Source organism: Drosophila simulans, chromosome 3L (assembly GCF_016746395.2).
Source record: "Drosophila simulans strain w501 chromosome 3L, Prin_Dsim_3.1, whole genome shotgun sequence".
NCBI lineage: Eukaryota > Metazoa > Arthropoda > Insecta > Diptera > Drosophilidae > Drosophila > Drosophila simulans.
Genome location: NC_052522.2, coordinates 3,175,763 through 3,188,845, shown reverse-complemented (window position 1 = coordinate 3,188,845; position 13,083 = coordinate 3,175,763). Strand labels below are relative to the sequence as shown.

Here is a 13,083-nt window from a genome sequence, read left to right as displayed (position 1 = left end):
AACTGCTGTTGGTTTCGCTTTCGCTTGCTGCATAGAGGGATATTGTATTTCTTTATAGTTAGTTTATAGTTTAAATCATATGCAATTTTATAAACTTCTTGTTACTTTACAGTTATCAATTTCGGTACAATTACAAATTGATTATATATATATATTTATATATGTATGCATGTACTTCTCTCGTTATTCATATTACATATTCTCATTTTTGTTTTTTTAACAGACAGGTTTTTCTTCTTGTTTTTATGTTCTTCTTGTTCTTGTGTTGTTGTTGTTGTTTTTCTAGTGATAACAATGTGCGTAAGCATTTTAGTTTAGCGTTGTTTGTTTGTTGTTTGCTGTAGTACAAAATCAGTTTGTGAACTAACTAATGCCAAAGCAACAAAAGGGAAACAACTCAAAAGTTCTTTCGGAATTACATCGAACGCAAAAGTGTTAGAGCGATTTAGATGGCAGTGCCAAAGAAGGTGATCGCATGAAATCAGGAGGAGATTGCCCCCGGAAACGTAAATGTATAGCTAAGGGTATGTACAGTGGTCTGTTGGGGGGCACATTCCATGGGATTAAATAATACAACGTTTTTGGGTGGTCTAAGAACGAAAACTAAACCATATCGCTATTCTAAGCTAGGTGTCAGTGTGGTTCTGAGTGTCTCGGTTGAGGAGCAGGAGATATATGTATGATAGAAGTGCTGGGATTTGGGTGTGGTTTGGTTTGTTCCGGGATGGTGTGGTGGCAATGCGGGAAATACATAGCTCTATGGGCGTGGCATGTCTGCTGAACTTGCAATAGTATTATTTTGTAAATATAACAAGGTGTCATATGCGCTGCTTAAGTATACAAAAATAAATAACTTAAGAACTGAGGTTTACAATTTAACAATTTAATTTAATTTATTGTATTCCTTAAAATTATTCAACATCAACAATGTTTCTTTACTTTCCCTATTCCCTATACTCCCTATCTCTCGCCACGGTCCTCTATCGTCCCTCGATCTCAGCGAGCGGATGGGCAGCGTGGTCAAGTGCCCAAGTGTCGGCTGTCTCGTGGCCGAGTGGGAGTTGCACGCTCGACTGGCTCGGGCCAACCCGCATTCCGTTTATTTGTTTTTGTTTTTTGTCGCACACAATTGATGATTTGTCAATTGCATAATATCACATCTCATTGTCGGAAGCTTGGAGCCGTCGCCCATCGATCCGCTGGCTCCACTCTGGCCACATGCTGTTCCTCATCCATTGATTCACCTAAGGCGCAGTCCGCAGTCCCAGTCGCAGTCCGCCCTATTGAGGTTCAACTGTACAGTGTGTAAGGGGTGTATGTTCGAAGTGTGTGTGTGGTGTGTGTTTCGTATAATTTTGTGTTGGCAGCCGACAGTGAGTGATGAGCACAACAAAATCATTTGAGAACTTTCCAAAGAAATGTGTGAGTGTTGGGGGTTAGTTGGCTTACAGTTTGCTTGGGTCTTTCTCATCGTTTTGGAGGGGAAGATACAAACTATAAACTATGAATTATTTAAAGATACATTTGTGTGGCGGGTACGAGACGAAACACTGAGCAAGGTATACTATCTGTGTGGTGGCCACCATCCCAGTGAACTATCCGTGCGCTGGACCTGCCCAGGATGCGCATAGACTGGGCGAACTAATGAGTAGGTGTAAGTGGTTTGATAATAAATGATTGATTGATAGATTGCTGTTTATGTCCTAGAGGCAGTTGTGTGTTGTTTGTGATCAGATGCGATTTAATGGGACTTGATGGGCGGATGGTGCCACATGGGTTCTTGGCTCAGTGGTCGGTCTGTACCCTGCTCGTATGTTACATATTAGTTAGTATAGGCACTTAGCATATTCGATTGTTTTCATAGAAACAAAGTATATGTGTATATATATTGATTTTTCAGTTTTCTTATCCTTCTCTTATATTTTCAATTTCATTTTGGTTGGAAGTCTTGCGTTTAGAGTTCATTTTTCATTTCTCATTCGTTTTTGATTTTGGATGAAAGTTTTAGTACTTTTTCTTTTGGGAAAACATGGTTCAGTGTGTTCACAGTGGGTTCATAATCATAAGCATCTAATTAAAGAGAATGATAAACATAATACGCGGGTTTTCTTCGTTTTGGTAGTGAGGTTGTGAATGGTAAAATGAAAATGATGGCTTTCGTTTTGGTGTCGAAGTGAAAGGGCGGAGCAGTTTTGTTCTCAAATCAAAGGAATTGACTAACAAAAGAAGTAATGTTTTTAAGTTTAGTGTGAATATCCATATATGCATATCTAAACTTATTCTTATGCCTAGAATAGTTTGTAGATATCGTGTTGTACGCTCTTAAGTCTACTGATTATTTTTCATTAGTCCCTTGCCAATTGTTTTAATGCTTCGGGAATCAATTTACATGCTTCTTAAATTTGAATAAATTAAGACTCCATAAATCAATTTGTGCGTAAATCGTGAAAAATTAAAAGGGAAAAAAATAATTAAAATGAATGCACTTTTATGCAAATTTATACCTAAGGTGAGCATCAATAATTTGCGGCGAGATGAAGCTTCTTTTCAAATCGAGAGACAGTAAAACATTGGTAAAGAATTCGTTTTAAATGCCCTTTTTTGTGTCTTCCTAAACCTCATAGAATTTCGTGTGTCTGTGTGTGTTTTAGTTATGGCACTTTTTGTATAGAGTCCTAAGTCGTAAATATAACATTAGATAGTGTTTGTCTTATGAGCTGAGCTGTGTCCACCTACGCTTTGTAAGGATAAAGTTTTTAGTATTTAGCAATGACCGAACTTCTTAATGCATTCCATTTTCGTTCCTTGCTTGTTGAAATAGACGTGTGAAACCATCAAACTGAGAAAATTGCTTTCATGTGGAAACAAATGCAATTTTAAAATGTAAGTCCTTCCCACGATATACGATTTAAGTATAAAAATGAGGGGCATTCACGGGTCGGTGTCTGGGAGAAGATAAGTTTGCCTAGGCGTATTCAGGTGTGTCTGTGTAAAGGATCCCTTAAGTCGTGAACTAAGTACGAGAATCCCCATAATCAAGTTATATAAAAAAAACCTCTTGCGCAAACAAGATCATCCGTTAAAATGTTAAAAAGATTCAAAACAATCGTATATAAATATATATATAGATTATATATAATATTTCTAAATAATAGAAGTAACCCTAACCTGTGAGACTAGCAGAGACATAGCTATGTGGGCTACGCACTCGTATCTGTGTACTTCTGTTTTGGCTATAAACATTACGTTCTGATGTATAAGCAAAAATGAGAATGATGAAATATTAAAGGCAAATAATATATCGTAAAATCGACGTGTTATCGGTAATTTAGCAATAAAACCTAACATTTCCTTCTCCTCTCTTCCATTGCTTGGCTTAGCTTGCTTTAGTATTGTTTTGTTTTGTCGTTCGATGCTAGTTAGTTAACTACGCTCAAACCTCTTAAGACTTATTCACTCGGCATCGTTATTGGTAATCGTAATAATAGCTTAGCTTAGGCATATACATCTCATACATTTCTTGTCTGTTCTTTCCTCTGTCTCCGGTCGCCGCAGTACTGCTCCTCCGCGCCGCGCTAAGCTGTGTGTGTCTGTGTGTGGTACCCACCGAGTCTAGGTAACATTAGCTTAGGTTGATTAACATTAACTGATAACTGATTAAATATAGCTGGAGAAAGGGTATGCACCATTCATTCTTCGTCCTTGCCTACTAATATGATAACTGGTCCAAGCATCGCCTGCTGCTCTCTCCTTCCTCAGCTCTCGTTTCCGCGTCCTTACGAGCAGCGGCAACTGCTGCAAAACGGACTGTATATAGTAAGTTTCGAGGGTACATATGCACCACAACTCACCTGTCATATGCCTCCTTAGTTCGTTTATAGATATCTCTAGCTCTTATAGGTTTAACAAAAGGGTTTGCTCATATTTACACATGGAATTTCATATATTTACAGTCGGATGCAGCTTTAGAGGCATCCTGCAAAGATGTTTCACAGATGCCTCGCTTTGGCAACGCGGTTTGGTTCACCTCTCTTCGTCCTTTAAGAGTTGTTGGCCCTGGACTTGCGGTTTCCGCTAGTCCCCAAGCCGATATTGGCATTAGTATTGTGCTCTGTAGCAGAGCCGTAATGTTGCTGCTGTTTCTCCTTGCTCAGTGGGCGAACGGAGGCATTGGGACGATTATCTGTGGTGTGCAAAGATTTGTTCGATATAAGTTATGTTAGATCTCACTCAATTCATTCTAAAGAACCCCCTTTACTGGCTTTTAAACATACCTTTCTCTTTGGCAGAGACCACGACAGCACTGCTGCCTTGGGTTGTGTTGGTGGCCGGAAGTCCACCAGCTGGTTTGCCGACCAACGCGGCGGGCGAGGCTCCACCTGCGACGCGTTTCTCGGTAGAAACTGTGGCTAGGCCGCTTTTCTCCACGGCCGCCACCACGACGGCGGGGTCACCAAAGACTAGGTCCATCTTGTGGCTGCCGGTAGGCGACAGCGTGCCAGTGGAGCCACCGGAGCCCGTCTCCTTGCCATCAGAGGAGGCAGCGGCCTTGTGGTGCTGTGCCACCTGGGCATAGCTGAGTTTGCTGGCCGTGGCGGCAGCCGAAAGGTTTTCTGTAGACGTGGACGTGGCCACGCTCTTGTGCTTGCTGGCGCCCTTCTCCAGCAAATTGGCGTCTTTCTTGGCGTGCAGGGCGGCCACCGAGGGCGGCTTCTTGTGCTGGCCCAGGCTGCACTCGGCCAAACTGGTGGTCAAACCACCCTCCACCACGCTACAGGCGCCAGCGCCCGCGGCCAGGGCAGCGGAATACTCGTTATGGCCAGCCAGCAGCGGCAACTGCTGCTGCTGGACATAGCCTTCGACCAGTCGCTGCTGCGATGGCTGCTTTGGATGCATTTCATCCTCAGTCTTGTTTGATTTGTCCAGCTGCTGCTGCTGCTGTTGCTGGGCTCCGGCTGCCTCCTCCTTGCTGCTGGCATTGATATTTGGTGTTTGACACTTTATCACATGGATCGAATCGTTGTTACTGGAGCTCTGCTTAGTAACGTTCTTAGTATTGTTGCCCTCCTGAATCTGGATCGCATACTCAGCGCCCAGGACTGGCGTGGGGCTAACAGGTGGATTGCGCGGCTGATGCTGCTGATAGTTGTGGGCCAAATGCGGCTGGTTCTGGCCCTGTGGGTGCCTGTTATCCTTACGAGCCTTGCCCTTGCCTCCGCCTCCACCGCCACCGCCAGTGCGCACCACGTCCGATAGGCGGTTCTCGGCCCAATTGTTGGCGGTGGAACTGTTGGCCAAGTGAATATTGCTGGTCTCTACTCCCTGCTGATTGCTTGAGCGTTGTTCATCACCGCTTTCCACGCTGCTGCTCAGCACCTGGTGCTGATGCGGCGCCTGCTGTTGCTGCTGGTGTAGGGTCTGCTTTTGGCCCAGGCTTGTTGACGAGGAGGACGAAGTCGTGGAGTTATGCAGGGAGGCTCCGCCAGTGGCCTGAGGTGTATGTGGTGCTGTGGCTGACGTGGCTGGCAATGGTGGAAAGGCGGCATCCTCTAAATCGAACTGCGGCGGTTGCACCGGTGCGGCTGGTTGTTGCTGTTGCTGCTGCTGTTGTTGCTGCTGCTGCTGTTGGTGCTGATGCTGGTGGCCTTGATAGCCCAAGGAGCTGTGGTGAATACCGCGCTCGTTGCTTCCGCCGGACAGACTGTTGCTGCCCGATCCTCCGCCACTTCCGCCACCCCCGGATCCGCCACTGCTAACGCCTAAGCCGCCGCTGTTGCCCACATTGCTGCCAATCGAATTGTGGTGGTGATGGTGATGATAGTGATGACCCGAGCCCTGCTGCCCAGTGCCGGTGGTCAAGTGATGTTGCTGCTGCTGCGACGACAGGGCGTTGTGGTGATGGTGATGATGCGAGCCACTCGCCATCGAAGAATGCTGGGCATGATAATGCGGATTGTAGTTATTGCCCTTGTAGTTGCCACGGTGCTGGGGCGGTGGGACGTCGTGGATGGTGTTGTAGTGGCTCTGGCGCTCTCCGCCGCGATGGGAGGCTCCGCCGCCATCGGTTCCGCCAGCTGATTGTACATTGCTCCCGGTGGAAGATGACATCAGATGCTGCTGCGGATGCGGGTTTGAGGGCGAGCTGCCATAAAGCTGTTTAGAATGCAAAGGTATAGAGGTTAAGAAAAAATCATAATCCAATGCGTAAGCCACATATTATACTTTCAGCTACTTGCTTTATAAAATTACGTTAAATTTAAATTCCATTTAAGGGTTCTCGAATTCGCAAGTCTTTTATGCTAAATTTTGTATGCATGTAGATTACTCACCCCAACTCGCCCGCCTGGGGAATAGTTGATACCGCCCTCCTCATCACGACGACGACGACGCGGACGATTCTGCCATTGCAGTGGCTCCTTGCTGATCGAAGTGGCCAGCGATGAGGAGGAGCTGGCAGACATGTTGCTGCTGCGATTCACCTGCTGCATGGCGTGAGAGCTATGCTCGACACCGTCCCCCGCTTCCTGCAGCTCCTGCACCTGCACTTGCTGCTGCTGAAGGACTACCTGTTGCTGTTGTTGCTGCGTCTGCTGGACCACCAAGTGGTGTTGATGCTGGCCCGGCTGCTGTGGGGCCGGTGCAGTGGATACATAGGTAACTTGAGGAGCGCTTGCAGCGCTGGAGGAAGCCAATTGATAGTGCTGCTGCTGGGTCTGTCCCTGCAGCTGCTGCTGCTGCTGAGCTTGTAGATGGTGGCTGTGGGCGGGCAGAGCCTGCACCTGGGTTGTGTAGTGATGGTGGGTGGTCACACCACCGCTATAGCTCTTGTCCAGGTTCTTTTGCATGCCACCTGTAACGGGTGAAAATTGTATTAGACTGTTTCGCAAATAAGCGGTATTTGAAAACACACCCTTCCAGTTGCTCTTGATGGGGTAGTGACGCGTAGTGTTGTTCATCTGCACCGTGGCGGCCTGTTGCTGCGGAGCTGAGCTCGTTGGCTGCTGCTGTATCTGTTGGATCACCTGCTGTGGTTGCTGTTGCAAAGGTGCCGGCTGTAGTGGATCCTGCACAATGTTGGTCGGGACCACACTGACCATTCCTCCTGGAATGGGTCCAGTTATCTGGATGGGCACGATGTTACCGCCCTGGATGTGGGAGGCTGATGGTGTGCTGCGCGGTGGTTTGCTCCTCGACTCGGCGCGTGGTCCCGAGCTTGTACCGGCCACGTTGTTTGGATTGCCGCGGTGATTGTTATTGTAGCGCCCACCGCCCTGCGGTTTGGGCGTGACCATTGCTTGTGAGGTGGGTGGTGGAGGTTGAGCGAATCCCGCTGTCACAGGCTGCGGTGCTAAAGGATTGGTGGTAAATATGTTTCCTCCGAGCTCGTAGAAATTTTGCCCATGGGCGGTAGTGGCTGCTACAGTGCCAGGCGGCCAGGGACCAGCCACCAATCCAGGGTAGAATTGATTCTGCGGAATCGGCTGTATACAAACAATGTTTGGCATTATTAACAAATAAATAAAATCGTTTTAGTCGTGAAAACACTAGTATATGAAAACACTGCATCTCCTAATCGAAATTGAAGTTATTGGAACGCCAATTAACTCAAATAACAAAACAAAACTTTATACTCACAATCAGTACTGGGTTGCTGTACTGAACTGAGGCGGGAGCCGCGATGGCCGCTCCGTTGGTGTACAGATAGCGGGGCTGCTGGGCAGCCGCATAGCTAACTGTGGCGCCACCGGCTCCGGATGGATCAAAGACATTGGCAGTCGGCGGCGACGTGAGGCGATAGCCGTTCTTTGGTACAGCTTGGATGCGATTGATAAACGACTTGGGCTTGATGCGAGCCATGATCGGCTTGCCCTGGAACTCCTTGACCTCTTCGCGCAGGTACTTATACGCCTTTTGCGCATCTTCGTCCGACTCGAAGGTTATGTACCACGAGTTATTGGCGGCGAATTCGCAGGATATCGGGCGGGGGCAGCTCTCATTGCTGAACAGAGCCTGTGATATAAGCAAAATCCAATTAGTATTTTGGCTGGCTCGGGAGAGCGTAAAGAGTCACTCACCTTGACGTCATCGAGAGGCGTGTTGTTCGATATTTCGCGCAGAATGATGATGCAACGCTTGCGATTGGGACGCACGCGCAGGCCTTTGTCGTCCACCTGGACATTGGGCGATTCACGCAGCACCTCAGTGATGAGATTGATGTCATTGGTTAGTTTCCGCACCAAATTAAATCTGGCCACAGTGTAAATGGGCACATACTGGTCGCTGTCCATCTGGGACAGCAGGTAGGTGTCGTTTGCAAGGTTTTCCCTGTTTGGAGCGGAATGAGAAGCAATGTCAGAAAGTGTTTGCTGTTGAATTTTGTTTGCCAAATCTCACCTGGAGAAGTAGTACTCGAGTTGGGTGGCCAGCATTTGTTTGAGCTTGTCCAGCGGTATGTTGGGCTCCTCTCCACCGGCTGCATTGTGGCTGCCTTGCTGCGGATCAGCGGACCCATTTGCTGGGAGCTGAACGGGCACTGGGACTTGGACAGGAACCTGGACCGGCACTACAATTTGATGGGACTGCGGATCGAGTGCAACTAAATTCGTGTTGTTCAGGGCCTCTGTGGCGTAGCACACCACAGTGCCATCCTGATTCTGGCCGAGTGCGCCATTCATGATGGCGTACTCGTTGGTGTCCTGGCCCTCCACGACTACTCCGGATGCTCCTACTGCTCCTCCGGAAATTGTTCCTGATCCTCCAGCCGTGGCCTGCGGAAGCGCCGGCTGATGGCCGTAGGTCAGATGCTGGGCGGGATGCGGCGACTGTTGTTGATGCTGCTGGTGGAGATGCTGTTGGATCGTCTGCTGCTGCTGATGCTGCTGTTGTTGTTGGTGGGCTACGTGCGTATGGGCCAGAATCTGGGCCTGGTGTGGATGCGCCTGCTGCTGCTGTTGGGCGGGCACAACTGCTGCTTGTGCTGCTGATGCGGTGGCCACTGGAGCAACGGCAACTTGAGGAGCTACTGCTGGAGCGCCTGCGGCGGCGGCTGCTGCAGCGGCGGCTGTGATCAACGGTATGTGAGCAGCGGCTGCTGCTGCGGGTGAAGCTGCAATTTGGGTTGTGGCGCCAAACAGATTAGTTGCTAGCATCGCCGTCTCGACAGGAACGTTGGTGTAGACGGGCGGCTGAATCTTGAGTGCATCTCCGTTCATGTACACATATCCTCCTGCAAGTGGTTTGCACATAAGACGGTTTTTACATTATGGGTGGGCGGGTGATGGGTGGTGTGGTTGAGTTTTTTTTGTGTGTGTGATGTGGTGAGTGTGTGTATAAACAAGGTCAATATTTTGTAATTGTAGACGTAACGGGAAACTGTCGTAATCGAAGGAAGCCAGATGCTGGGAAAACCCGATTTCGAGCTAATAACAACAAAAAACAAACAAGCGAAAAGCAGTGCCAGCATAAGCGCACACATACGTATGCAAATTTTCAAGCATGTGGGTGATGCATTGGGGGTGGCACACACGCATGCACGGGTGCTAGTTAACGCATTTTACCAACCTAGGAAGTATTCCATGGTAACGTATGTTGCAATTATCAAGAAATTCCACACAAAGACACAGTCGGTTATTTCGCTTCTCCTTATTTGCTTTTCCTCTTATTTTTTCTTTTAGATCTATTTTTTCGCTCTTTCGAGCTACACACACACACTTACGCACGCGGCACACTCACACACAGCAGGCACACACAGCAACACACGCACACACGTTGCCACCCAGTCGCGAGAGTGGAAGCGAGAGAGCGAAGGAGAGGATGAGAGAGAAAGAGAGCGAGCAGGCGAACGAGCGTGAGGAGGAGCTCTTCTTTCTATTTGGAAAATTTGATTTTCACTGCGATATTTCGTACTTCGCCAACTTGCTTTTCCGCGATTCCAATCGCGCTGAATAACGAGCACTCTTTGGCGACGATGGTTATTTATTTATACTGCTTCTGCTGCTTGCGACTCGAAAACACGGCTCCTGCTCCTCCGCCCCTTTTCCACAACATTTTCTTCAACTCTACGTTGCCTTTTCCTCGGCCTTCTTCTGCGCTCTTCTTTCCGCTCGCCGTTTCTTTTCTATTTTTTCTTCTTTTCTTGTCGTTTGCAGTCTAATTTTTTTCTCGCCTTTCCTTTGCTTTTTGCACACGCAGAGAATGTGAATTGAAAATTGGAAACGACCGAGAGGCAATTGATTTTTTTTCTTTTGGCGACTTTTCACACCTCACTTGAACCGCCCGCACCAGCCAGCGTTGCGCTTTTCAGTAGCCAAACGTTAGCCAAGTTGCCAAATGAATTGTTAAGGTTGTGCCTGGGTTTTTTTTCACCACCAACTTGTCACGCGAAAAATCCAAAAATTCGACTTCTCATCGTCATAGAAAACTTTCGCCGTTTCGATAGATCGCAAGTCAGGGTTGCAAGCGATTGCAAATACTAGAAGTTTTAAAAGTAACTCGATTGTCACTATATTTTCCTAATACGTTTTTAAAAGTGCGTAGCAAGAGACCCGCAAGTCAAGGCATGCTTTCACGCTTTTCGTGAACGAGTTGCATAAATGACTATTGCGTTGCAATGAAAATGTAGAGAATAGCCTGCGAAAGACCGCACAAATACAAGCACGCTACCCAAGAATATCGAACAAAAAATACCAACTGCCTGCGAAGCGACAACCCTGAAACGTGCAAGAACATAATATTGCTAAGCGAAATTCAGCCCAACCTCCCCCTCGCCCAACATGTTACCTGCACCATTATGCGCCCATGTTCACTTACCACTGGGATTAATGAGAATCCCGGGCTCATCCGCCTGCAGACGGCGATTTCGTGCAGCTGCGACAGCGCTGGGGCAAAAAACCACTTGTTAAATTTGGCCGAACGAACAAAATGAAACACCAAGCGTTCCGCGCGTCCACGTATTCTTCACTGCACGTTCTTTTGGCGAATTATCGTTGGGAAATTCGTCAGTTGCAACGCGTCGATTTCGGGGGACGCACTTGCCTACGTTTGACACTCAGATAACCCTTTTTTCAGCAAAATGCAACACACGCAAAAACTTCGCGCTCCGATTTTTTGTGCCTAAATTAGTGTGACTGCACAACAGTCTGACAAATATACCCAAGAAGGCCTTTGGTGGTATTTCACTCGAGGTGTGAAACGTTGCTGAAGCTGAGACAACAACCAAATCAGACGTTTCTGAATTTGAATATTTTTTTTTAATATTCTCGCTTAGACAATAAATAAATGGCCCACCTTTTTTTTTTACTATATTTTAATTCGGGATCTTTTTATCTGAATAGCTATGAAATACCAATAAGCGTTTTCTACGTTACAGGCCAGAAAAACCAATTCGAAACTAAAAGAGGTACTTTTTTCGACCCATTATGCTACGACAGCGCCCGCACACATTCATTTATTTAAATTGAACATTTAATTTTATTTATAACATTGTTCTCAGTAAGTGGTCTATTGCTTCTGTATGTTTATGTTCTATCAAGAGAGTGTGAATAAATCGGAACAAAGAACTTTTCCAAGTTTTTGGGTGTTGTTGCAGAGCTTAAGAATGAAAGAGTGGTATGAAGATTCACACGGTTTGTTCGTTCGACCGCTTAGAAGCCGTGCACCTTCAGCTGATCCGGCTTAGCTAGTCCCACCTTCGTCAACCATTGGCAGATGTTCTCACGCTGATCGCCCTGGAGCTGCAGAACCTCACCATACTCTGGGTGCTCGATTACAGTGCCATTGCATGCGAATTCCTGTGAATGGATGGAATGAATATGTTAGTGCCTTTCAACCAAATACACAACCGACGAACCAATCAATGTTTTAAACAATGTCTTGAATCTGTGCAAATGAACTGCTGACCAAATAGAAATCAATAATTTTCTGCTGGTCCCTAACGCAGTTTCGAAAGTAGCATTTCTGCAAAAACCTCAGCTTTGGAGCTTTGAAATAGTTTCTATAGCAAAATCTAATTATAATCGAATAATCTTTTAAACATCTCTTTTTGGATGTACCACATAGTAAGGGATGTTTAAACTTCTATAGCGACCTCATGGAAATCAATAGATTAGGGGTAAATGCTAACACTGGTTCTTAAGTGCTGATTTTACTGGATTAGCAGTTAAAGCGCGTGCTCATGATCTCGCTTCGACAGTTGAGGGATTTTCCAGACAAGGATTTCCTAGATGGACCCACCTTCTTGCAGGAGCGGACTATCTTCTTCAAGTCATACTCCGCGGACAGGCCCTGGACAGTGGTTAGCGTCTTGCGACCGTTCCTCTGCTGGATTCTTATATGCACTAGCCCGTCTTGAATATCATCATCATTGCCCTTGATTGCATCAGCAAAGGGGTCTGCAAAGGCGGAAAAAGGCTTTGTTATTGAGACTATCGGGGAATTCAGAGCATGCAAGATGTAAAACGCAGGTTGTAAGGCATGTAATCACACCCCAGCAGCGTGTTTCACTTTTGCACCAAGATGCGCTTATGTGCGTGTGTATGCTTGTTGGGTGTGCGTGTGTTCGTGATGATGACGGCGAGGGCGGCCATTTTTATGTACATGTGTAGGAGTCGGGGAAGTGTCTCGTTTGGCCTAAACTTACCACGAGTGTTTAAATTCTGGATGGACATACGACAATAAAAACAAACCACAGCCTAAAACAAAAACTTTTTGAAATGATTTGTTGATAGTCAAACTTTAATTTAACGTTTTACTGATTGAGTTTTTTCGGAAATGTGTCTGACAAGTAGACTAGAGCTGGAAAAAAATCGATTTCTAATCGATACTATCGAATCTTCAGAAGATGGCAACGCCCGCCAGCATCAATAATATATTCACCTGATTTAAAATTATTAATTGCAAATGCCTTCGTAAATTTAGGAGTTTTTGAGTTTTTCGCAAAAATTGATTAATACCGTGGCTTGCGTTTATATTCTAACAATATGCCACAATAATATTATAAGACTATAGAAAGTGGTATGACTTTAAAGACAATTAAAATTGCAAAAATTAAATTCATGTTATGTAGTTTTAAAAAGGCAAATCAGA

At 46.3% G+C, this 13,083-nt stretch overlaps 2 protein-coding genes across 6 annotated transcripts; both read right to left on the bottom strand.

The window, feature by feature from the left end:
• Window positions 1–3,113: 3,113 nt before the first annotated feature.
• On the bottom strand, window positions 3,114–11,163 carry LOC6736610 (la-related protein Larp4B). Of its 5 annotated transcripts, none has more exons than XM_039293500.2 (9): window positions 10,810–11,163; window positions 8,395–9,226; window positions 8,076–8,325; window positions 7,636–8,010; window positions 6,911–7,481; window positions 6,330–6,850; window positions 4,275–6,153; window positions 3,852–4,183; window positions 3,114–3,795 (listed from the first exon to the last, which is right to left on the bottom strand). In XM_039293500.2, the coding sequence occupies exons 2-8, from the start codon at window positions 9,210–9,212 to the stop codon at window positions 4,041–4,043; spliced, it is 4,557 nt and encodes a 1,518-aa protein (XP_039149434.1). In that variant the 5' UTR covers window positions 9,213–9,226; window positions 10,810–11,163; the 3' UTR covers window positions 3,114–3,795; window positions 3,852–4,040. The 5 variants fall into 5 exon arrangements, with proteins under 5 accessions (XP_039149434.1, XP_044778771.1, XP_039149432.1 ...); XM_044922836.1 differs by lacking the exon at window positions 10,810–11,163 and adding an exon at window positions 9,907–10,744; XM_039293498.2 differs by lacking the exon at window positions 10,810–11,163 and adding an exon at window positions 9,562–10,743.
• Window positions 11,164–11,399: 236 nt separating this feature from the next.
• Window positions 11,400–12,836, bottom strand: LOC6736609 (eukaryotic translation initiation factor eIF1). The gene is made up of 4 exons (XM_016170761.3): window positions 12,750–12,836; window positions 12,638–12,689; window positions 12,232–12,389; window positions 11,400–11,789 (listed from the first exon to the last, which is right to left on the bottom strand). Exons 2-4 carry the CDS (start codon window positions 12,663–12,665, stop codon window positions 11,643–11,645), a joined length of 333 nt encoding a protein of 110 aa, XP_016030198.1. The 5' UTR covers window positions 12,666–12,689; window positions 12,750–12,836; the 3' UTR covers window positions 11,400–11,642.
• Between the last annotated feature and the right edge of the window lie 247 nt (window positions 12,837–13,083).